A 26250-nucleotide genomic window follows, 5' to 3' on the forward strand; every position below is an offset into this window, starting at 1 on the left:
AAATTAAGTCATGCACAAGTCCATACTCACTTTAAGAAAAAAAAACCATAAAAATAAAATAATAGAATTGCAAAACAGATCAAACAGGCCCTTTAGTCTATTGTGCACAGGTGTATATATATATAACATTACTCACACTGGTAATCCACTACCATTAAGTTTAATTCCAAGTCTATCGGCATTAAAACTTAAACACACCAAAACCTTCCCAAAACTATTATGGGATATTATAGCACTTTTAAAATCCAATATCCAGTTGGCCTCCTACACTCACAGAGCCAAACATAGATATTAAAAGGATAAATTGGTTCTAAAAGACAAATCTAGGCATAACCTTGAGAATAAGTAATGGTAATAAACAAACAATGACAAAAGAAGTGCTGATAAATTATAAATACAAAATTTCATACCAATTCATTAAGGGCCAGTAAGTACCCAATCGCTCATTTCAAAACATATATTGGAGAATTTTATGAGATCAATAAAACCCAGAATTCATCTGAACAGAATACCAACCACACTCTTACAAGTAGGGTTGCCAAGTCCAATTCAAGAAATATCTGGGGACTTTGGGGGTGGAGCCAGGAGAGTTTGGGGGTGGAGCCAGGAGACATTAGGGGTGGAGCCAAGATCAAGGCTGTGACAAGCATAATTGAACTCCAAAGAGAGTTCTGGCCATCATATTTAAAGGGACGGCACACCTTTCAATTCCTTCCTTCCATAGGAAATAATGAAGTATAGGGGCACCTTCTTTTGGGGCTCATAGAATTGGATCCCCTGGTCCAATCTTTTTGAAACTTGGGGGGTATTTTGGGAAGAGGCACTAGATGCTATACTGAAAATTTGGTGCCTCTACCCCAAAAAACAGCCCCTCCAGAGCCCCAGATACCCATGGATCAATTCTCCATGATTTTCTATGGGAATAAATCTCCATAGGGAGTAATAGAGTTCCCAGCAGACATTTCCCTCCCCTCCCCCCGCTTTCTGATGACCCTGAAGCGGGGGGAGGGTCTCCAAACCAGGGGATCCCCTGCCCCCACCTGGGGATTGGCAACCCTACTTACAAGCCTATAATAAATCACATCACTCTCTCTCTCCATAGATTAAAAATTCAACCATTCCCCTCCCATATGCATGATCAAACTCTCACACTTGCCCACCTCTTAGACATACACTCCTATATTCACACAAATTTAAAATTCAAGCACACTTGCAGATCCATACATACACACCCACACATCTGCAACCATGCAAATTTAATTGATTACTTTAATTGAAATCCAGGCAACCAAGCACATACCCACTCAATACAAAACGCTCATTAACACCCTACAAAATTCTATATCCAAGCATGCACGCAGACCCACACATACCCACGCACCTACATTCATTCATACAAAATTAAATGATTACTTAATAAGTAAAAAATGCAAACACTCAGGCAACCAAGTTCACACACCCACTCACCCATGCAATGCAAAACGCTCATTAACACCTTCGTCAAAACGATCCCTAATGAAAACATAGAAATTATTTTTTAAAAGAAATAAAAGGGCTGAGCACTGCTTAAACAACTCAATATGTAATGATCAGGTACAAAAAACCAGCCACTCTTCCCTGTGCGGTTGCAAAAGAAAATCCAAGTACATCAACAACCAAATGGCGCCCTCTGGAGGCTAGAATAGCAAACTTGTAAATACAAGCAGAAGAAAATCCAAATTGATTACAAACAAAAAAAAATTCCTGCCTCATTCTGAAAAGGAAAAAAAGTTATAAATTGCAAACATGCACAGCAGTCAACGCCAGGAGAGTCAAGATGGCGAGAACGTCCAGTGGGTACACAGCGCCATCTGTGGTCAGAAGATGAAAGGCGATCTTGAGAGACTGCATCCAAGAGCTCAGTAGGAATGGAAAGTTTGAAATCATGTAGCATGCTGATTCTGGAGTCTAAATCACTGACTACATAGGACTGTTCTTGAACCATGACTTGTAGCTTGTAAAAGGCTGTCCATCTATATTTAATGTTTGCTTCATGGCTTGATGCCTTTGCAAAGTCTCTGAAGAGAGATCCTATAAAATTTGCACTTTATGATCCCCAATCTTAAGTGAGCCACGTGAATGAGCCTTGTATAGCAGTTTGGATTTCACTGAGTTAGAAGAGAAACAGACCAGAACGTCTCTTGGCTATGAAGACTTCTGTTTTTGAATAGGTCACAGTCTATAAACAGCATCTTAGCTCTGAGTCAGAAAATCCAAGCTCTTTTGAACGCCATGTTTTAATGAGACCTTTTAAATCAGAAGGTGAAAGAGAGTTCTCAGGAAGACCCCTTATCTTAGCGTTTCTGGCTTTCAAGGAATATAATTCTACCAGTAGCCCACTCATCCCATTTATAAAAATACTGTGCGTCATCTTATTTTATTTCTTTATTTAATTTATATCCCACCCTCCCCGCCAAAGGCAGGCTCAGGGCGGCTCACAGGTTAGGGTCAAACAGTGACCAAACAAGTAAAACAACAATAAAACATAAAGCATAAAAACAATTGTTAAAACATCATCTTGTGAAATGCTCGCCATATTGAAAGCAGAATCTGCCGTTTCAGCCATCTTCTCATTTGAGCTGAGATGGGCTGAATCAGTGCAGAGAATCTGTCAGTCATATTATGTTCTAAAGTCTAAAAAGCTTCCACTACCTCTGCTCTGAAGCTTGCAAATTCGTCCATTGACGGGTTCCCGCCTCCCGCCACCATTTTTTCTGGAAGGCTAGGAGATGCTGCAGAGGCTCCGGGACAGTGTTCCTTCCAAGCTGAGTGAGCGTGAGCTAGCTCACAGATTTATAGCCTCCAGCTCACAATTTTTTGTCTTAGCTCAGGAAGGATGACCCCAGAGCACAATAATTTTTGCAGTAGTTCACAACTTTAATGCCAGTAGCTCACAAAGTAGAATTTTTGCTCACAAGACTCTGCAGTTTAGAGGGAACTGCTCTGGGACCTGCTTACTTAGGAAAATAATCCTGAGCGAAGCCTTTCGAAGGTCCCACTTGCTGCAATTTTGGTCAGAGGGACTTTCCCATATTAAATATGATTTTTAAAGGTAAGCTGAGCGATGCGGTGGCCGAGAATTTAGGGGGTAAAAGTGGAGCTTCGCTTTCAAGCATCCATCCCCGAAGCTCGCAACGCCACGCCCCCCAAATTCAAAGTTTAGAGGAAGTAACAAAACAGATTAGAGATGAATTGCTGGATATGCTTATGTGTAGCAATAACAAAGATCACCAAGAGAAAGGAGAAATAAGCATTTGTGAATGGAGTAGATGAGGGATATTTGTAGCGTATATATTGACTGATTCTGTGTGGCTGAAATATATGTGAGAACTGAAAATACCTCATTCACTGCATGCTAACAAACAGAAATTTAAAAACTGAACAAGACTGGACACAATTTCTGTGTTCTGAATATAGAGCTATACTTCTGAGCAGTATCAGTCATCGCCATTGCTAAGGCCAAATTCATCCCAGAATTCACCTGCATCCTTAACAAGTTCCAGTAGCAGCAGGGAAGCCAGTAGAGAACACCATAGTCAGAGTCCTCCCTGCATGCAGGGTTTTTATTGGATCCTAGTGCACTAATCTTAGGTACCCAGAACACTGTTGATCAGTCCAAGGAACCACAGCAGGGTAAAGAGAGACACGACCAAAGGAAGGATCAGGACCGGTTCTACATGTTTTTTTAGGGGGGGGGATTAAAAAATGGTGCCCCCTTATGGGCTCATACCTTACGGGCCCATAGAATAGAATGGACTCCATACCCAATTTGGCGCCCCCTCCCCGGTGGCACCCGGGGCAAGCACCCCACCTCTGTCCCTTCCTAGATCCGGCCCTGGGAAGGATGGGGGAATCTACAGGTCTTTGGACTCTAAAGAAATTAAGTTACCTGACAAATAAGGCACAGGAATTAGTCGGAGCTTTAGTCAAGACTCTTAGATGGTGTGTGAGATTGCAACAACTGGTCTTGTGGAATCCTATTTTTTTAATTAAGTGAAGAACATAAATATTAATTGTTAGATTAATTGCACATATTTGCTTTTATCTTTGATCATCAGCTGCTTTCAACAAGGCAGGGTATACATTTTAATAAAGCAGACATACTTTTCAAGTAGCTTTAACTCAGACCATATATCATTTTCAGAGACATAAATTAGTACGTTTGAACAGCATACCACATCACTTGAAACAACACCCAAATACCAAGGACACAACACAGCGACAACTCTCTCTCTCTGCTTTTCTAGAGGCACTGTGGTTTAAAGGTCACAAGTGTCAGTTGGCCTCTAGTTCCATTTGGATTTTCTTCAAGAACATTCTGCTTTGCAGAGCACAGCCAGCAGCTGCATTTGCTTATAAACTCAAAACAGGAGGATGCCTCCTAGGGAAATCACAACATTGCAAAACTAACTACAAATAGCATAACACAAATGGTGTGTGTGGGGGGGCGGGTTGTGCATCTGGAAGTCCTGGTGACTTTTGGTGACTGACCACGACTGGGGGCCAGGAGGATATTCAAAGAGGTGGCTGAATAAAGCGTGCCCCTGTCCTCCTAACTAGTGGTATTTCAAAGAGGCCTCCCATCCAAGTGCTTGCCAGAGTTGACCCTGCATAACTTTTGAAATGTGAAGAGACTGGACTTACCTGGGCTAACCAGGTCAGGGTGACAAGGTGGTCTAAGGAGAGAGCCTTTTAAAATCAAGATCACATTCTTTAATGGTTCTGCATATGCTGAACTGCTGCAATGTTTTTGGGTTGCTTCTAAGGCTAAATAAAGGTTTGTGAATTACACAAATCCACTCTCTTCACTAGTGCCATTCTACTTCCATATACCTTCCACTACCTACTAAGTCCATATGGATGGCCTTCTTTGACTTGGACATCACAAGTGGCACAGCCAGCAAGAGGCTGTGGTGTGCGTAGGGTTGCCAATCCCCAGGTGGGGGCAGGGGATCCCCCGGTTTGCAGACCCTCCCCCCGCTTCAGGGTCGTCAGAAAGCGGGGGGAGAGGAGGGAAAAATGTCTGCTGGGAACTCTATTATTCCCTATGGAGATTTATTCCCATAAAAAAATCATGGAGAATTCATCTGCAGGTATCTGGGGCTCTGGGGGGCCCCTGTTTTTTGGGGTAGAGGCACCAAATTTTCAGTATAGCATCTAGTGCCTCTCTTCAAAATACCCCCCAGGTTTCAAAAAGATTGGACCAGGGGGTCCAATTCTATGAGCCCCAAAAGAAGGTGCCCCTATCCTTCATTATTTCCAATGGAAGGAAGGAATTGAAAAGGTGTGCCGTCCCTTTAAATGTGATGTCCAGAACTCCCTTTGGAGTTTAATTATGCTTGTCACAGCCTTGATCTTGGCTCCACCCCCAAAGTCTCCTGTCTCCACCCCCAAAGTCCCCAGATATTCCTTGAATTGGACTTGGCAACCCTATAGAGGCACCAAATTTTCAGTATAGTATCTAGTGACTCTCCCCAAAGTATCCCCCAAGTTTCAAAACGATTGGACCATGGGGTCCAATTCTATGAGCCCCCAAAGAAGGTGCCCCTATCCTTCATTATTTTCTATGGAAGGAAGACATTTTAAAAGGTGTGCTATTCCTTTAAATGTGATGGCCAGAACTCCCTTGGAGTTCAATTATGCTCGTCACACCCTTGTTCTGCTCTGCCCCGATGTCTCCTGGCTCCACCCCCAAAGTCTCCTGGCTCCACCTCCAAAGTCCCCAGATATTTCTTGAATTGGACTTGGCAACCCTAACTCTATGGCATTGTACTCCAAGTCCCACCCTCTCCCAGATCCACCCCAAAGTCTCCAGGTATTTTCCAACACAGACTGGGAACCCTAATAAAATGGCTGCTCTGAAAGGTGGACTCAGGGCATTCGACACAACTGAAATCCTTCCTCTCCCCAAACCCTGCCCTCCCAAGGCTCCACCCACAAAATCTCCAGGTACTTCCCAACTTGGAGCTGACAACCACAGGTTTCCTCTATCAGAGCTCCCAGCCCCATAAAGACTTAAACAGGTAACGTATCTATATTTCCAAGTGTGCCCCTATCTGTGGATATCTAAATCTGAAAACTGGGGGCACATTTACCCCAAACAGGTTTTTCTGCAAACTTGAGTGACTCCCGTGGTTTGCAGAAAAACCTGAAATCTTTTTTACAAATACACATGGGGTTTAAATCCCCCTCCCAATAAAAATAATAATTAAAACCTTGTCTGCACATGCACAGGCCATTCACTGGAAAGGGAGCTGGCAGTTGCTGCAGCAATAGGGGCTCAGATCTGATGGCAAGCGGAGGCAGGGAAGCCTCAGAGGCCTGCCTGGATTCTTCCAAGTGAGCTGCTGAGAGTGCAGAGGAAGGAAACCGTGGCAGGTCGCTTGGAGCAGCTCCAGGTGAGCCACCACAGAAAAGAAAGTATTGATGGGCCTGGGCAAGCCTCCAAGAGCTGGAAGGGAGAAAAGAAGCTTCAACTGCTCCAGGCAAGCCAAAGAGAGTGGGGAGGGGGCGAGGCAGTGGGCCCACTTGAAGAATCTCCAGGTGAAATATCAAGAGTGGAGAGGGTGAGAAAGAAGCCGGGGGGGGGGGCTGCTTGGAGCAGCTCTGGGCAAGCCACTGAGAGCAGAAGGGCAAAGAAGCTTCAGCTGGGTCTCCTAGAGCTGCTCTGGGTGAACTGCAGAAAGCAGGGGTGGGATGGGAGAGGGAAGGCAGCAGGCCCACTCAGAGCAGCTCTGGGAGAGTCACTGAGAGTGGGAAGCGGGAATGAAGCCTTGGTCGGCCTGTTTAGAGCAGCTCCATTCAAGCCACTGAGAACGGGGGTGGGGGGAGGAAGCTTTGGCTTAATTACCCAAAGCTGCTCCAGGTGAGCTGCAGAGAGCAGGGGAGTGGGGGGGAGCAGCAGCTACAGAGGAGTCCAGGGGCCACATTGGGTCTAGCAAGAAAGTATGAGGGGAGATGGGACTCCCTCTGCAAGTCTCGCAGGCCTCCAATTGTTAAATGTTGTTTCAGCTTAAGAAATATTAGTAAGCCTAATATTGAAATGTCGACTGCAGGGTGACATGATAGAGGTTTACAAGATAATGCATGGGATGGAGAAAGTAGAGAAAGAGGTACTTTTCTCCCTTTCTCACAATATAAGAACTCATGGGCATTCGATGAAATTGCTGAGCAGTCAGGTTAAAACGGATAAAAGGAAGTACTTCTTCAACCAAAGGGTGATTAACATGTGGAACTCACTGCCACAGGAGGTGGTGGTGGCTACAAGCATAGCCAGCTTCAAGAGGGGGTTAGATAAAAATATGGAGCAGAGGTCCATCAGTGGCTATTAGCCACAGTGTGTGTGCGTGTATATATATATATATATATATATATATATATATATATATATAAATTTTGGGCCACTGTGTGACACAGAGTGTTGGACTGGATGGGCCATTGGCCTGATCCAACATGGCTTCTCTTATGTTCTTAAGCCTGGTATTATACTGTGTCTTGAAAATTTTCTCGGCCCCTTCTAAAATTGAAATCTTTACATTTTATCCCTGAATTTTGCTTTCATTAAATATGTGTGCAGGGAGGACTGGTCCTTTTTCTTATCTGATCTGAGTGTCTGCAGCTAGCTTGGCTGGGGGTAGGGTTGCCAAGTCCAATTCAAGAAATATCTGGGGACTTTGGGGGCGGAGCCAGGATACATTGGGGTGGAGCTGGGAACAAGGGTATGACAAGCATAACTGAACTCCAAGGGAGTTCTGGCCATCACATTTAAAGGGACAGCACACCTTTTTAAAATGCCTTTCTTCCATAGGAAATAATGAAGGATAGGGGCACCATCTTTTGGGGCTCATAGAATTGGACCCCCTGGTCCAATTGTTTTGAAACTTGGGGGGTATTTTGGGGAGAGGCACTAGATGCTATAGTAAAAATTTGATGCCTCTACCTCAAAACATAGCCCCCCCCCAGAGCCCCCAATACCCGCAGATCAATTCCCCATTATTCCCTATGGGAATTGTTCTCCATAGGAAATAATAGAGTGTCCAGTAGACATTTCCCTCCCCCCCACTCTTTTCTAATGCGGGGGGGGGAGGGCCTCCAAACCAGGGAATCCCCCGCCACCTCCCTCTCTCTCACACACAAATACTTACTGGGTCTTGTTCCTGCAGAACTTTACTTGCTCTGAAAACTGAAAGCAAAAGAAAGGGAGGGGCCGTTCTCCAAAGCCCTTCCTGTTTCCTGCTTTCTGCTCAGCCTTAAAGGGACATATTTTAAAAACGGACCTGCAGGAGCTCTAAAACTACATGGAGATTGTGGGGGGCGGGACTTCTTCTGCCGGCCAGCTGGCTGGGGGTGGGGAGAAGCCTGTAAAACTGGGGGATCCCCCGCTGGGACCTGGGGATTGGGAAGCCTACTGGGGGGGAGAGCTAGCGCCGGAAGGAAGAGCTAAAACTAGGCTTCCCAATCCCCAGGTTCCAGCAGAGGATCCCCCTGTTTTACAGGCTTCCCCCCACCCCCAGCCAGCTGGCCAGCGGTGGGGGAGGAGCCCTGGCCCCACAGCCACTCTGTACCTCTAGATCTCAGGCAGGTTTAGAAAATTGCAAACAGGTCCCATTTCAAAATGCCTGTGTGCATGCCTTTAAAGTTGAGCAGGAAGTACTTCATGGGGAAGGGTCAGTAGCAGAACCTCTTCAGAGCACAGCCCCTCTGTTTTGCTTTCCTTTTAGAGTAAGTAAGTGGGTTGGTATGAGTGTGTGTGTGAGAGAGAGCAGCACCAATCCCCAGGTGAGGGTAGGGGATTCCCTGGTTTGGAGGCCCTCCCCTCCCCCGCTTCAGGGTCATCAGAAAGCTGGGGGAGGGAGGGAAATGTCTGCTGGGAACTCCATTATTCCGTATGGAGTATTATTCCCATAGGAAATAATGGAGAATTGATCTGTGGGTATCTGGGGCTCTGGGGGGGGCCCTGTTTTTTGAGGTAGAGGCACCAAATTTTCAGTATAGCATTTAGTGCCTCTCCCCAAAATACCTCCCCAGTTTCAAAAAGATTGGACCAGGGGGTCCAATTCCATGAGCCCCCCCAAAAAGGTGCCCCTATCCTTCATTATTTCCTATGGAAGGAAGGCAATTTAAAAGGTGTGCTGTCCCTTTAAATGTGATGGCCAGAACTCCCTTTGGAGTTCAATTATGCTTGTTGTGCTCCTGGCTCCACCCCCAATGTCTCCTGGCTCCACCCCCAAAGTTCCCAGATATTTCTTGAATTGGACTTGGCAACCCTAGCTAAAACTGGAGTGCCATGAAGCAGTTAACAAACTCCCAAGTCAAGGTGCTGGTCTTACCCTATAAAGCCCTATATGGTTTGGGGCTACAATGCCAGTTGAAGTACTTCTCCCAACCTCAATACCCAATGCTCAACCTCTGTGGCCTTCCTCCAGGTGCCAATCCCTCAAGAGGCTCAGAGGGCAACAACTATAGGAAGGGCCTTTTCGGTGGTGGCTCCCCCATCATTGCAACAACCTCCCAGCTGCGGCCCACTTGGCACAAAATGTGCCATCTTTTCAGTGCCAGGTTAAGTCTTTGAGGAGACCTTTAAAGACCTCTCTGGTTATGTAGTGGTTTGATATGATTAACCAGGGGTTTTTCTTTCACTTTGGGTCAGCTTTTAGATCAGGTTTATTGTTCTTTAATGTTTTTATATTATTTCAATTGTCATAGAATTTACAATACAGAAGAACATGGTGATTGTCCTTTTTGCAACCCCTGGAGGGTCAATCTGAGGACTGTAAGATCTTTTCACTATTAGCCTCAAACAAGAGTGAAACCATTGAATCTGTGGCAGAATTCTTTTACCATGCTTCCAGGAGGAGATGTTATTTTTGACCATGGACTCTATTGTTATCCATATGGTGTTGTCTTATTATGCCAGTAAAGGGTATGAGATGTGATGTTGTTTTCATCTTTAATGTTTTTATCTATTGTATTTTACGGTTTTACATTTGTTGTAAAGCACCTAGAGACCTTTGGCTATGGGTGGTATAGAATTGATATAAATACTACTACTACTAACAACAACAATTTTAAAAATCCACTTCCTCCATATGTAATCACAAGTATATTTAAATGATAGAGTTGAGGGGATGATCAGCGAGGAGAAAAGTGTTCTAGTCAAAGCAAGAGATGACCAGAGTGTGAATCTAATTTTTTTTTCCTGAGGGAAAAGAGGAAAGGGCTGAATTTTTAAATGCTACAGAAGAAGAAACACAGCCTGGCAACAATATGAGAACTGAAGCAGAGGAATCAAAGAATGCCTAATCTTTAAGAGACGTTAACAATGTCAACAGCCATGGAACATGCACAAGGAAAAATAAGACTTGAAAGAAAGATGAGAAGGTCAGTCTTACATATTGAGTGCGATAGAGTGGAAATACATTTGGATGTTATTTCTTTCCTGCCTTTTGGAGGATTGTTATGGGGGGAAGGGAATGAATACATTAACAAACAAACGAGAAATGAAAGAAACCTCATATACAATATCTTATTTTGCAGAATAACGTGAGATATTTTGAAAAGCAATGCTTACAAAGAATAGTTACTTCTATCCTTTAGTTCTTTCAAATTTCTTCTAATAAGCCTCTAAAGCAGCTCAGGCAATTAAAACTCCTGGATCCTATGTCAAGGAATAACTAATAATAACCAGTAACTGGAACACCAAGTCTGAAATATAGCCATTGGCTTACTGTGCTGGAGGATGATACAGTATTAATGTCTGGTCTGTTGTAAATGTTGCCTGAACATCCACATTTTCTCCTAGTCTTTGCATTCTATTAATTATATTAATTTAATGTGTGTTTACTTGCCCTTGAGAAATTTAGTTTGGAAGCTGGGGTATTTTTAGGTTATCAGACTTAATATTTAGAAACTCAACTACATAAAAATGCAAGTGGAACATAACACTTTTGCAAAGTATTTATAGAAAGCAATTGTTAAGGTTTACCATCTTCAGTGTTCAAGATGGGCATGACTTGTTTCTAAAAAGCCCTATAAAAGTCTTCAAGACTGGCCTTTTCTTAAATAGCTGACAAAGAAAGAAGGGTGACCTCAGATTCTTATAAAGATTTAATATGGCATCACTCTTATACTGAAAGAATGTTTAGATTCTAAACTGTACTGTGTATTATAGAAAGATGTTCTTTTTTAAGAAACCAAAGCCTTAAGCAGACACTCGCCCTCAGGTTCCTTAGATAGGAACAGAAAGAGAGGAATGCAGAATGAACTTTTTACCCACACTGGCCAGCAGTTGCTTATTTCAAATATTTATACACAGTCTACTGATAGACGTTTGAGAGAGTTTACAACATAAAACATAATCTGAAGTAAAGTAACACATAACAGAACTAATTCAAAAATAATAACAGTCCCAAATCCAATCAATCAATTAGATTACAGGCTAATAAGCAAAATGCCCAACTGACCGACACTTTTGCCTGGTGCAGGCAGAGCCGTCCCAGTGCAGCTGACAGCCACTTAACGTGGGCGGTGCTGGTCCATTCCCAAAGGGATCTTTTGTAGTTTACTATTGTAGCGGTCATGCCATTCCTGTGCCCACTACCAGGCGCCAGCTGAGAGAATTCTTAGGAGCAGCAGGGTTCTGCAGAATTTGGCTCCCCAATTTTGCCATAACCGAAATGGAAAAACCGAAATGGGTAGAGGCAAAGGACACTGTTATAGAGGATTTTCAGCCATGGGAAAATGTTAGCAGTATAAATAAAAATTTTAATGCTGGTTCAGATTCCTCTGAGCAATGGATGGCTCCTGAAGGGTTATATTGGATCTGTGGTAAAAAGGCATATACACTCCTGCCCAGGAGATGGCATGGGACTTGCATTATTGGAACAATACATCCCAGCTTCTTTCTTTTGCCATTAAATGCTGGTTCTGCTTTGGGGACTCCAGTGTTTGATGATTATGTTAGATCAAAACGTTCCTTGGACATCGGAGGTACGCAGTGGGGAGATGAATGGCCTCCACAGCGGATCATTGAAAACTATGGCCCAGTTACTTCGGCACAAGATGGGTCTTGGGGATACAGAACACCTGTGTATATGCTTAACCGTATTATTAGATTGCAAGCTGTGGTAGAAATCATTATGAATCAAACAGCCATGGCTTTAGAACTGTTGGCTAGACAGCAGACCCAGATGCGTGCAGCCATATTTCAGAACCATTTGGCTCTGAATTATTTGCTGGCTGAAGAAGGTGGTGTCTGTGGGAAGTTTAATCTTTCAAATTGCTGTCTTAATATAGATGATAATGGAGAGGCTGTACAGAATATAGCATCTGAAATTCGTAAAATTGCTCATGTACCAGTCCAAACATGGAAAAAATTGGATGCATCATGGGTTGGACAAATTATGGGAGATTGGAAGCGTATTTTATTCTTAATTGGTATTTCCTTAGGAGGTTTAGGGTTATTGCCTTGTTTAATTCCTTTTATAAGGTCCAGTATTAATAATGCTGTAAAGGCACTTACTCCCATTGAAAAAATGCCAGCATCTTGTACATGCCTCCAGAAGAAAGGAAACAATATTTCATTAATTTGTGTAATAATGATCAGACTCTTTCAGACATAAATAAGCTTTCAGAGTTTGAAAGGGGTAAATGAAGAGGGACCCCTGAATAATTAATGAATGCCGCTATAATAATAAATGAAAATATGCTCTTGCCTTCAAAAGCAAAAAGGGTGTCTGATGCAATGTGTTAGAAGCAGACAGCTTTCAATGGGTGCGGATACACAGATGTGTATTGGATAACAAGACAGGAGTCTCTGAGAAGCTTCTTGTTCAAGCTGATAAGCAGGGGGACATAAGAGTGGAAAAATACTGGAAGGAAAGCAAGGGGGTGAGGGAATGTTGAATCAGATAATTTGTGAGGACCTGCTTGGTTTGGGACCCGACAAAGCAGGAAAGCTTGTTTTACTTTTCCAGATTATGAACAAAGACGACGATGAAGATGATGAGTGAGCTAAAGAGGACAGTATTTAAGTTTTTCATGTGTAGGCTGGGCTAACAGTTTAAGTTTTTTAAAATATATATATTTTGTTTAACTAAATCAGTTAACAAACATGGATGTTTAAGCAAACATATGCTGTAATGTTATTGTTTTAGTTGAATAAAACTATTTAAATTATTATTATTAAGGTAATGATTATTTTTCTCCTTCCAATAAAGTACAGCTTTTCTGCCAAATATGAATGATTAATCTATTAAACTGGAGATAATTCACCTCACAATGATTTCATAATTACCTATCTATAATGTGTTTCTAATAGTATTAAAATCAATAATTTTTTATAACTGTAAACCTAATATGAACAGTTGTTATTCTAAATCTTCATCTAGTTGTGAATATTAAGGTTATACCAGCAAAAATGAGTCTTTATGTAGAAAACTATGATTTAAATCAAGTCTTACTGACTAGTGATTTAAATCACGATTTAAATTAATTTGATTTAAATCAAATCCACCCTGCAGGGTTGGCCTTGCTTAGTATTTGGATGAATCAAGGAATTCCAGGGTCGCTATGTAGAGACAGACAATCGCAAATCACCTTTGAATGTCTCTTGCCTTGAAAAACCTATGGGGTTGCCATATATTACCTGCGACTTGAGGGGTGGAATCAATGAACGAGGCAACTTGCAGAATTCAGTTAATGGAACCATTTTTTTGTGGTTGATGATATCAATATTAATCAAAATTCAGTACAAATGACCTGTTTGTTTCAAAAACAGGGGATGAGGAAGATGCCACCAGTCCTTTCCAGAGGCGGTGACACAGAAGCTCTTCAAAAATGCAGCTCTTGAAGAGTAGGAAGAGGCTTAGTGCTGTGCATAGAAAATATTCCTTAAAGCCAGCATGCTCTTTTTAAAGACATTATAGAACAGCTTGATGAACTGACCTATGACCAAGTTTTGATAATGGGAGATTTTAATGGAACAGTTAAGAACTCATTGGACAGATCAGGAGGGAAAAAAAAACAATAGTAAAGAAGGAAAATTGCCAAAGTCTTTTTTTGAACTGGTTAAACAAGAAAATCTGGAAGATATATGGAGGAAATTTAACCCTGAAGTTCGGGACTATACTTTTTTTTCTGCAAGACACAAAACTTTTTCTAGAATTGACATGTTGTGGGGAACTAAATATTTAGGTCTTATAACAAGGAAAATAGAGATTTTACCTAAAATTGGTGCTGATCATAACCCAATAATGTGGATTACAAAATTGTCCAAGAAGGTGAGAAGATGGAGATTGAAAGAAGATTTGCTACAGAATAAAGAAACAGTGACATACCTAGAGAATTTAACTAAAGCTTTTTTCCAAATGAATGGCAAAGAGGATATTGACTTTCAGACTGTCTGGGATGCCTATAAAGCAGTAATGAGAGGAATGTTGATTACTTTGAATAATAAAGATAAGAGAATAAAAGAAAAACAGTTGTTGGACATTCAAAATGAAATAAAGAAAAAGGAAGGGGAGTTGAGAAAAAGGCCAGGGAAAAAGAAAATTTTAAGGAAAATTACAATATTACAAACTCAATTGAGACATTTGTTAAATAAAGAAGTGGAATGGAGCTTGAAAAGACTTCAGCAGAAATCCTTTGAGGGAGCAAATAAACCGGGAAAGTATTTGGCTTGGCAATTGAAGAAAAAGAGAGAAAATAGAATTATTAACAGAATTGTGGTAGATGGAAGAGAAGTGGTTACTCAAGAGGGAATAAAAAGAGAATTTTTAAGTACTATGCCAAATTGTTTAAAGGTGTTAAAATAAATAAAGAAAAGATGGATGAGTATTTACAAAAGATAAAAATAGAGCCCTTAACTGAAAATATGTGAAAAGTTTTGAATGATCCAATTGAAAAAATAGAAATTGAAGCAGCAATTAACACAATGAAGAATGGAAAAGCACCTGGGCCTGATGGCTATACAGCTAAATATTTTAAAACTTTTAAAGATGAGTTAATACCAAAATTGCAGAAGCTGATGAATACGATAAGAATAAAAGGGAAAGTACCAAACACATGGAAAGAAGCTGTTATTTCATTGATACCTAAGGAAGATAGAGATGTCACAAACGTAAAACATTACAGACCAATTCTGCTATTAAATAATTACTATAAAATATTTACAAGAATCTTAGCAGAACGGCTTAAACAACATTTGATAAACTTTATAAAGGAAGATCAAGCAGGGTTTCTTCCCAAAAGACAAATAAGAGACAATATTAGAACTGTTGTAAATATTGTAGAATATTATGAAAGACATCCAGAAAAAGAAGTAGCATTATTCTTTGCAGATGCAGAGAAAGCATTTGATAATTTAAATTGGGACTTTAAGTTTGCAGTAATGGAAAAAATGGAGCTGGGTGAAAACTTTATAAGAATGATAAAATCAATATATTCTGAACAGAGTGCAAGGTTGTGTATAAACACAGATCTTACAGAAGATATGAAAATTAGACAAGGCTGTCCGCTTTCACCATTGTTGTTTATAATGACTCTTGAAATATTATTGATGCAGATACAAGAAGAAAAAGAAATAGAAGGTTTAAGAATAAAAGGATTTACTTACAAATATAGAGCTTTTGCTGATGATATAATGTTTATAAATGAAAACCCCATACAAGTTACACCTTTGCTGCTAGCTAAAATACAAGAGTATGGGGAGTTGGCGGGACTTTGTATTAATAGAGAAAAATCAAAAATACTGTGTAAAAATATGCAAATGAACAAGCAACAAGAATTACAGAGACTAATGAGTTGTGAAGTCACCTCTAAGGTAAAATACCTAGGGGTAGAAATAACAATGAAGAATATTAATCTGTTTAAAAATAATTATGAGAAGTTACGGCGTAAAATGGATGAAGACATGTTAAAATGGAATAAGCTTAATTTGTCATTGTTGGGTAGAATAGCTGCAATCAAAATGAATATCTTACCAAGAATAATGTATTTGTTTCAAACTATTCCTATTGTGAAGGATGGCAAACAATTTGATAAATGGCGAAGGAAAATCTCAGAATTTGTGTGGGCTGGGAAGAAATCAAGGATTAAAATGAAAATTTTGACAGATGCAAAAGAAAGAGGTGGGTTTCAACTGCCGAATTTAAAATTATATCAGGAAGCAGTTTGTTTAGTGTGGATGAAAGAATGGATAACATTGTTAAACAAAAAACTTTTTGTGTTGGAAGGTCACGGAAATAAATTTGGCTGGAATGCGTATTTGTATTATGGAAAAAAGAAGATGGACTTTTTCTCTCTCACCATTATATAAGAAATAATTTGCTAAATACATGGATTAAAGAAATATAAGAAATAATTTGCTAAATACATGGATTAAATACAAGAAATATGGAGATGAGAGAAGACCGTTATGGATAGTGCCAGCTGAAGTAATAAAAATAACGGCTGAGATACGCAAAGAAAAGTGGTTGTCATATAATCAATTATTAAAAATACAAAGCGGCAAAATAGAACTGAAAACTGCTGAAGAGTTGAATCATAAATATGATTGGTTTCAAATGCAACAAATAAAGAGATTGGTGGAGAATGACATTAAAACTGAAGGAATAAGGAAAAAGAATTGGAAAAAGTTCTGCTTGGAGACAATGATAAATTAATTTCAAAAGTATATAAATTACTTCTACAATGGTCTACAAAGATGAAGTAGTGAAATCGCAAATGATTAAATGGACAATTAATGTAAATAAATACAGATGGAAACTTGGGAATATTTGTGGAAGAACTCTATGAAACTTTCAACATGTCAAAGTATTAAAGAAAACTGTTTTAAGATGATGTATAGATGGTATATAACTCCTAAAAAATTGGCAAAGATGAATAATAAAATGCCAGACAGATGTTGGAAATGTAAAAAGCATGAAGGTTCTTTCTACCATATGTGGTGGACTTGTGAAAAAGCTAAAATGTTTTGGCAGATGATTCAGCAAGAGATTTCTAAAATATTGGGATATGAGTTTAACAGAGTTTCAGAGACTTTTCTGTTGTGACTACAAATGGAAACATTTCCAAAAGAAGATAGAAATTTAATCTGGTACTTGCCGTCAGCCGCTAGGACATTGTATGCGTAGTTGTGGAAGCAAGAAAAAATACCAGAGAAATGGGATTGGATTATAAAAGTTATGACATGGAGTGAAATGGACAAATTAACAAGAATATTAAGAGACTATGATACCATACCAAACCTTTAATGGCATAATAGATTCAGATAAAAATACACAGAATATAAAAATTTAAACATTGGAGATAAAATCAAAATAAAACCGAGCTTATAGATGAATTCAAACATGGTCAGAATTAAATTTAAGGATGTCCGCCAGAAATTTTGCCACAGCCTCACTAACCACCCCCTCAGTATCACTCAATAAATAATAACAGGGTGGCAGAATAGACAAATCTGAAGAAAAAGCTTGGCAAATAAATCTTTACGGAGGTTATGGTAAAAAGAACAATCAAGCAATATATGCTGGATTGAGTTAGGAGTATTCGCTCCACAGGAGCAAAGTCTGTCGGCTAAAGGGACTCGCTGATATTTCCCTTGTAAAACTTTGGAGGGAAACGCATTTAGTCTAGCTAACATAAATGCCCTGCGATGACTTGGAGTGGTTAGGGCTGATAGATAATTGGGCATTTTGCCACAGAAAGCACAGAGACCTAAGGAAGCTGGAAGAGACTATGGAAGAGACTATGATTTAGGAAGTTTTAAGACGGAATGCAAAAAGTTTAGAAGATATGTAGAAAAAGAGTGGAAAATAAAAGGACATTGGACAATCTTTGATAATGATTAAGTTTTAAAAAGAAAAAGAATATAAATGTTTGTTTTAATAGTTAAGGGTACCTTTAAATATTTGCATTTTAAGTAAATAACACCGGCGGGGGTCAAGTAATGGGGGGAGGGGTAAGTAGAAAGTAATATATGGGGTAGATAAAAGAAGGTTTTTTTAAAAGATGTAAGATATAGACTTAGTACCATATGTTACCAATAAAATTGTTTTAAATGAAAAAGTGGAGAGGGAAGGAGCAAGAAAAACATATTTCAGGCCATGATATTAAGACACCTTTGTCAGTATCAGGCCCTTTGTCAGTAACAGGTCCTTAAAAACAGATATATATATATATTTAAGCCTTATTCCTATTCTATGAAGCATGTTGATTCTACATATATACTGGTACATTGGGAAAAACTCAAAAATGTCTTGGATATGTCAAATGGAACCCACATTTGGAACATATGAAGCTGCCTTCTACTGAATCAGACCCTTGGTCCATCAAAGTCAGTATTGTCTTCTCAGACTGGCAGCAGCTCTCCAGGGTCTCAAGCTGAGGTTTTTCATGCCTATTTGCCTGGACCCTTTTTAGTTGGAGATGCCGGGGATTGAACCTGGGACCTTCTGCTTACCAAGCAGAGGCTCTACCACTGAGCCTCCCTCTCTCCCTTAAATGGCTGAGAGTCAAGGAAAGGCATAATAGCTGTTACTTCCTGACCATGTGGCAACATGAAACAACTGCAGCTTTAAACTATTTTTAACAATTGACAGTATTATATATGAAGGGGTCCCCACAATGCTTTCTTGCTTTGGCTGCGACAGATTAACCCTGTGTGCCATACCATACTCCCCCCCCCCCCCCCAAATCCATTTCTGTTCTCTGTTCATTTAGGAAATACTGATAAACCGACTTCTTCTAACCTGAAAAATCTATTTAAAATATTTGGTCCTTGTCTACGTTGCCTCAGGCTGACTGCACAGCAGTTAGCGACAAACACTGGTTGCAAAGCGATTCTTTTAAAAGGACAATGTTAAGGGGCCACGAAATGCTTTGCGTGCGCGTGCACAGAGACCTCTCTCCTCTCGGCATTTTACCCTGCTTATGTATCGTGTGGCGGGTGCGCGCCCGTAGCCTCCCCGCAACGCCCAGCGCCGCCGGCGCATCCAAGAGCAGCAAAGCTCCGCTTCCCCTTCATCCTGCCCGCCCTACCAGGCTTCCCTCCCGGGACCCTTCGCTCCTACCTGCGCAACACACTCACCAACCTCCACACCAGCGTCTTCCGTTGCCATGGGAATCAAAGCTCCCCGACCTTATGTCCCGCCCTCCTCTCTCCCGAGCGGCCAATGAAAGAGTCCATCCCCATCCTTTACAGTAGGAAAACATCCGCGCTCTCCGGCAGCTCATTGGCTGAGATTTCAGGAAACGCTTGCTATTCTGGGACTTGTAGTTTTCACTTCGGATGTGTCTTATGAGATTCAATTAACCGGAAACTACCACGCCCAGCAGACACCGCGGTGACAGGCTGCGGCTCAGCCGGCTGGGTTCAAGCCAGTTTCCTGTTTCTTGTACGGAAGGGCGCAAGCCTCAGCCTTGAGCTTGAGGACCGCTGTGTCTTGCGGCGTCCCGGGAGAGCGTTCTATAATCTTCACGGCCTCGGCATCCAAAAAGACTGTTCCACCCGGAGGCTGACAGAGATGCTGCCTCAGGCCGCGAAGAGAGCAGCAGGCGCCGGGCGTGGATTGCTGCGGCGGAGGGGAGTTGCCGGGCCAGAGTGGCGGGAGGCCTCCTCCCAGCTGACCTTCGCCACCCGTCCGGGTAGCGGCAGCAGAGATCCTCCCGGGTCGGAGAACCCTCTCAAAGGGTGGGCCCTGGCTGTGAGCCCCTTTGGCCAGCTGAGAGTGCGGCTCCCTTGCCACGTCTCAGTGAGTCCCCTCGACCCACATCAGTACCCCGATGCTAACAGGGCATTTGTTACAGTGAGTAGACAGAACCCCAGTCCCCATCCTGGTGCAGACCTGGATGATGTGCACGTGACATATGACACAGAGCAGAAAGAGATGGGAGTCCTCTCAGATGACATGGACAGCACAGCCTCTGTGGATGTGAGGATCCCAGTAAAATTTGGTATGCAAATTAACCGATTGCAAAGAAGTAATGTGTTGACTGTGCGATACTGTGGCATCCAGTTAAATTATTCTCACACGCGGACAGTTAGGCTGGTTGTTCACAAGCTTGAGCATTCCTTTTGGTTTGGCATTTCCTGAGCAATGTGGCTTAACATATTTCCAGCTTTTTGCAGCCACTGTAGATTAGACAAAATGTTTATTTCTGTGGCTCAAGGCATTTCCTGGCAGGTTGGTGTTCTTGGCCTCTGTTTTCAGCTGAAGTTTAAGGTAGCTGCCTTGGCAAAATTAAAAACAGTTTTCAAATCCTGACATGTTAGCCAGCACAGTTTTTCTTTCACTTCTATAGATGTCTGCTGGCCAAGCCTAGAAAACTTCCCATTTCATCACAACACATCTTTTTATAGTACAGTGGATATTGTGTCAGGTTTCACTGAACAGTCTTGAACTTAAATTCCCATTCAGCTTGGCAGTGGATGCTTGGGGGTCAGTCACTGTCTATAGGCCTAACCTAACTTTATTTTAGTTAGTTTATATCCCGCTCCTTTCCCTGCCAAGCAGAGCTAAGAACAGCGTCCAACAATTAATATACAATAAAATCAACATTATTACAATTTTAAAAACTTCGTACTACTATTTAAAATCCACAATTGGTGTACTATCTTAAATGACACCCAACAATCCATCACAAGTTGATAACTAGGGAGGCAGCCAGTACAGAGAGATTTACAGCCCAGCAATAATGAGGGAGGCCACCTGATCTCTTTAACTATCCCTGTCTTCAACCATATGCCAAGTGGATCATCTCAGTCTTACAGCTCTTCGGAACTGAACCAAAACCCGCAGGGTCAGCATCTCACTGAACAGAGAGTTCCACCAGGTGGGGTCCAGAGTCAAAAAGGCTCTGATCCTGATCAAAGAGAGCCAGATCACTCTGAGGGCAGGAATTGCAAATAAGTTGTTACCAGATGAGCATAATGCTCTCTGAAGTGTGTATAGGCAGAGGTGGTCCTGGAGATACAGTGGTCCCAGACTATTTAAGGTTCATAGGGTTGTTGTAAGAATAAAATGGGATAAACCTCTTATATGTTGGAGACAAATGTTCTAACAGTAATAATATGTGGACTCTAACCTGAGTCCATGTATTTTGAGTGTTTTAAATATATACATTTTACAAACAGCTATGATGTTTGCGTTCTTTAATTTTTTTAGTTCCTTCATGTATTCAGATGTAGGATTCCCAGTTTATAGATGATTGCAACCACAAGAGATACAATATTAGATTAAAACAAGTACAGTTCAGTGCAATTCACCTTCACTATTTGTAATTGGTTTTAGACTTGGATATCAAGACATCAGGGGATGGCTGTGTGAAAATTGAAAAAATTGAATGTGAAAGTTGCAGAATTAAAACAGAGAATGGAACTAGCATTTTACAGTCAATAAAGGTACAGCAAAATTCTCACACATGCTCATTTCCTTTTCTTGTCTTTATTTTTAGAAAATATGCTTCATTATCTCCAGGGCTTTTGGGGGGGGGGGGATGTGGTAGAGCAGAGTTCTGAAACCTCTCTGTGGAAACAAAATTATTTTAAAATGATTAAAAGTTCATGAGGGGCACCCGTGTGTTTCTCTTTCATTTCCTTCTTGAGAACGTTGGCTCCTCTTTTTCCAGAAAAAAGTCCTGATTATCTCTCATAAATATACTTTATGAAAGTGAATTTATTCTTGCATATGCAGTATCTGATTATTCTAAATTTGGGATTTTTATAACAGTGTACAAGCTGATAAAACAATTTGGTTAGTCATTTAAACTAGTGGCCCCCAACCTTTTTGGCACCAGGGACCGATTTTGTGGAAGACAATTTTCCCAGGGACTGGTAGGGGTGGGGTGCTGGGTTTTTTGCTGCCCCAGGCTTCCCCCATGCCCACACCCTGTCCCTGCTCCCCCCAATGAAGGTGTTTATATGAGGAGTAGGCAAAGGTCTCTGCCTCACTCTGCAGCCCGGTTGCTAACAGGCCACGGACCGGGGGTTGGGGACCCCTGATTTACACGCAGTCTTTTCTATTTGTGGTACTAGTTTGACAATGTCAGTGGAAAGCATAGTAATAAGAATATTAAATACTTGTAAACACAACGATATATAAACAAATTTTTGCAAAATGTTCTGATACCTTGTAAAGAGTTTCTTCATTGGGTGTTATTAATGTGATTGAACAGAATTGTGAATTGTCTCTGAAGAATTTTTTAGCTAGGGCATTGTTTCAGATCTTCCACAAAATACAGACGTACTTTGTTTGTCAAGCTGTTTTTCCATTTGTATGTTGTGCTGAGGTCTTTTGAAAGTCCCTGAAAACAAAAACATAGTAAAGTGTCTACTTAGTTCACATAGGAGGGCTCGTGTGCCCTTTAACAGATGCATAACAACTGGAAATTATACAGATGCAACTTTTACTTATATGCTGTTAGAAATTCAGTAACTTCAAATTAATAAATAAAAATAGTATGAAATCTTTAACTGCTGGATTTCTACTTTATTTGCAATTAATTCATTTTCCAAAAGAGTGGCTAAAAGATCCAACTGAAACTGTGTCCAAAGACCTGTTGTTGCTGAGAAACACATATCTGAAGAACATCAACAATAACAAAATTAACTTTTTAATTGCGTATAAAATTCTCTTCCAGAGTAAGAATATTGACATTCAAGCCAAAGGAGGCAAAGTGATCAGCCTGGGAACTCTTCAGGGAAATGCTGATATTCATGTGTCACAAGAAAGTGTAAGCAAGGGGTTTTTTTTTACTAAAGACTGCAATCATTTGGGAGCTGTAGGATAGAGAGATTTAATTACATTACACAAAATAGCATTGTAGGTTTTTATCTCATAAAGGAGAATTGTTCTGAGCATTTGTATTTACTTTTAAGTTTTTGTGCAACTATAATTGCTGCCTTTCTTCCTGAGAAGGATGTTCTGCTTTTAACACAGTTGCATATCAGATAGAAATCCATAGGAATTGCCTTTCTGTGCTGGGAAATTTCAGTATTTCTCACACTTCCTAAAGTTATACGGCCTGTATTAGGGAAAAGGTGACAAATCTACATTTAGGAACTTGCAGTGCATGCAGTTATGTTACAGTGCAAGAAAGCTACTTTCTGTCTTTATTGGTTTTTCACTCTTCAAATAAGGAAACACAATGAATGCAGGATGCTGGAGGGGATTGTTACAGTGTATGATCAGGGAAATTAAATACATGTAAGCAGGGGTCGTTTTGTAGAAAAACAGGTGGTGGAGTCATCCAGGGATAGTTATGCAGCTGCACCTACTATTCAGTGGACAAGGTAGGTAGGAGGTGGGGAGGGGGGCTGTCAGAAAGGTTCAGGAGCTGTGCTCCTGTGAGCTCCTGCTGAATTCGAGGCCTGTGTGTAAGTATGTATGTAGCCCACGTTCCAATCTGACCCAAATCCCTGCTAAAGTAGCATGAGTATCAAGAAGAAAACCCTCTCTCTTCATGTGTTAAAGGAGCTGCTTGCTGGCTCAGGTTCTACAACCAGCTTAAAGGAAGGCCCCCAAAGTCCATAAAGCCGTCAGTATTTTAAAAGTAACAGCACAAAAAAAGATTTGTGTGTTATTCTTTTGTGCTGTGGAAAGAGAGATCAGTTGCTTTGGCCAAATGTCGACATGAGTATCTGCTTGTCAGTTTAAAGCAAACATATTAGATAATTTTCAGAAGATGGCGTCTTTGCTTTGTTTCCTTTCTCTTTAGGGAGAATGAAGATGGAAACTATCTTGTAAAGATTGATCCTGTGACCATGGATTGAGCAGCACTAAGGGTGATAAATAGGCCATTAGTTTGCAGCTAAGAATTTTCCCATCCATTCAGGGTCTTCAAGAATAAAACAATACAGCCACTGTGCTGAGATTATAGTTTATAGGAATAATTGTTCCAGCAGGTTTCTTTGGAAAAAGTTAAAATGAAATTGGAAAAATCCAGAGTTGATTTGCAATCATCTTTGATTTATTTCATCTGAACTGATTTGGACCAGAAGAACTAGTATCTTTGCTTACTCTCAGGCTCTGTTCAGACACACAGTATAATCAGATGTTGCTGTTGTTTCCTTCCGGATTTAAAGTGGCTGATCAGACAGCAACATCTGCCTCCCAGTATTAACTCATAGCCCCCCCCCCCCTCCAATCCTTCTTAGAACCGGATTATTTTGTTACCAGTTTGAGAGCCAGTTTGGTGTAGTGGTTAAGTGTGCGGACTCTTATCTGGGAGAACCGGGTTTGATTCCCCACTCCTCCACTTGCACCTGCTAGCACGGCCTTGGGTCAGCCATAGCTCTGGCTGGAGTTGTCCTTGAAAGGGCAGCTGCTGTGAGAGCCCTCTCCAGCCCCACCCACCTCACAGGGTGTCTGTTGTGGGGGAGGAAGGTAAAGGAGATTGTGAGCCGCTCTGAGACTCTTCGGAGTGGAGGGCGGGATATAAATCCAATATCTTCTTCTTCTTCTTCTACCTATTCCTTTGCGGTGTTTTTTGAGTTCTCCGGTTTCACCTCGTAGTTTTCGTCTGGATAATTCTGCCACGATATTAACCAACTTCCAGATGTCTGAAGGCTGTCCCAGAGCAAAAGGAGCCTCGGACATCCGGTTTACGGTCACCATTTTTTTTACTACATAGCGATGTGCGCATAAGAACATAAGAGAAGCCATGTTAGATCAGGCCAATGGCCCATCCAGTCCAACACTCTGTGTCACACAGTGGCAAAAAAATTTTGCCACTGTGGACCAAAAGAATAACGTCTAGAGATGGTAGTAGTGGAGTCGTTGTCTGAGAACCTTAACTGATTAAGTAGGAAAGTATATGACCCTGCTGTCAGCAATTATTAAAAAAAATTTTTTTGCCACTGTGTGACACAGAGTGTTGGACTGGATGGGCCATTGGCCTGATCTAACCACATAACGTTTTAACCTATGTGCATAATGCGTGCATGTGCAAAATAAGAACTGCATGGTGGGAGGGAAAAAAAGAACTGCATGGTGCCGTCATGTGGACGGCAGAAGACAGTTTCACAGCAGAGTGATTCGAATTGTAGTATGGCAGTCCGATCGATAATATCCAGAACAAAGATATTCGGAACAGAACGGGGTCAGTTTAACCCAGACTCAACATGCTGTGTGAACAGGGCCTCGTATTTAATATAGACAGGAGAAGGAGATGTTTGGGAGGGGCCATGGCTCAGTTGTAGAGCATCTACTTGGCATGTAGAAGGACTCAGGTTCAAGCCTAGCACCTCCAGTTGAAGGATCAGGTAGGAGGTGATGTGAAAGCCCTCTGCCTGAGACCCTGGAGAGCCACTGCCAGTCTTGAGTAGACAATACTGACTTTGATGGACCAAAAGAATAACGTCTAGAGATGGTAGTAGTGGAGTCGTTGTCTGAGAACCTTAACTGATTAAGTAGGAAAGTATATGACCCTGCTGTCAGCAATTATTATCTAATAATAAGGTCAATCTTATGTGTGATGATGAGACATTTTATACATCAGCAAATGAACTCTAGGAAATCAAAGCTTCAGACTCCTCAAAGTTCCTTCTGGATTACTAAAAATAAGCCCCACTGAGTTCAGTAGGGCTTTAGGGTTGCCAGTTCTGGCATGGTAGATTCTTGGAGATTTGGTTCCTGGGGAGGGTGGAGTTTGGGAAGGGAATTCAGCAGGAATGTGATTTCATAGAGCCCAATTTTAAAGCTCCCATCTTCTCCATGGAAAATTAGCTCTATAGTCTAGAGAACAGTTGTAATTCTGGGAGAATGCCAAGAATCTCCTGGAGGTTGGCAACTATTAGTTGACTAGGAAAAAGGCCCATTGTGAAGAAAAATACAACGGGTTCTAGAAAGAGGCTCTGGGTGAGTGCCCCCATTGCTGTCTTCCCTCCCACCCGAGTGAAAGCATTCACCCCCCCCCCCACTACCACCACCACAACAGGAGCTGATCTCTGCCATCTGGAGAGCAGTTCTAATTTTGAGTGATCTCCAGCCCTCACCTGGAGATTGGCAACAGTGGTTCCCTGGGAGGAAATGGCTGATTTAGGGGGTGGAGTGTATGGCATTGGACCTATCTGAGGTCCCATGCCTCCTCAACCCCCACTCTCTCCAGGCTCCACTTCTTAAATCTCCAGGGATTTCCTAACCTGGAGTTGACAACCCTATCTCATTCCCTTTATCTGGCCTTCTGACTTCAGCTTTCCATTGCATCCCCCTT

At 41.4% G+C, this 26250-nt stretch overlaps 2 protein-coding genes across 2 annotated transcripts in view; one reads left to right on the forward strand and one right to left on the reverse strand.

Moving 5' to 3' along the window:
* CCDC146 (coiled-coil domain containing 146) overlaps nt 1–18995 on the reverse strand; it is a 188215-nt gene extending 169220 nt beyond the window's left edge. Inside the window, exon 1 of the mRNA XM_060244689.1 lies at nt 18789–18995. The gene's annotated coding sequence lies outside the window, so the exon portion shown is untranslated. The remainder of the gene's footprint in view (nt 1–18788) is intronic.
* The window catches only part of FAM185A (family with sequence similarity 185 member A), a 128535-nt gene continuing 104070 nt past the window's right edge, over nt 1786–26250 (forward strand). Inside the window, exons 1-5 of the mRNA XM_060246071.1 lie at nt 1786–1855; nt 19081–19239; nt 19342–19992; nt 21330–21439; nt 22678–22770. Coding sequence (XP_060102054.1) covers nt 1786–1855; nt 19081–19239; nt 19342–19992; nt 21330–21439; nt 22678–22770 — 1083 coding nt within the window. The remainder of the gene's footprint in view (nt 1856–19080; nt 19240–19341; nt 19993–21329; nt 21440–22677; nt 22771–26250) is intronic.

Source organism: Heteronotia binoei, chromosome 8 (assembly GCF_032191835.1).
Source record: "Heteronotia binoei isolate CCM8104 ecotype False Entrance Well chromosome 8, APGP_CSIRO_Hbin_v1, whole genome shotgun sequence".
NCBI classification, from domain to species: domain Eukaryota; kingdom Metazoa; phylum Chordata; class Lepidosauria; order Squamata; family Gekkonidae; genus Heteronotia; species Heteronotia binoei.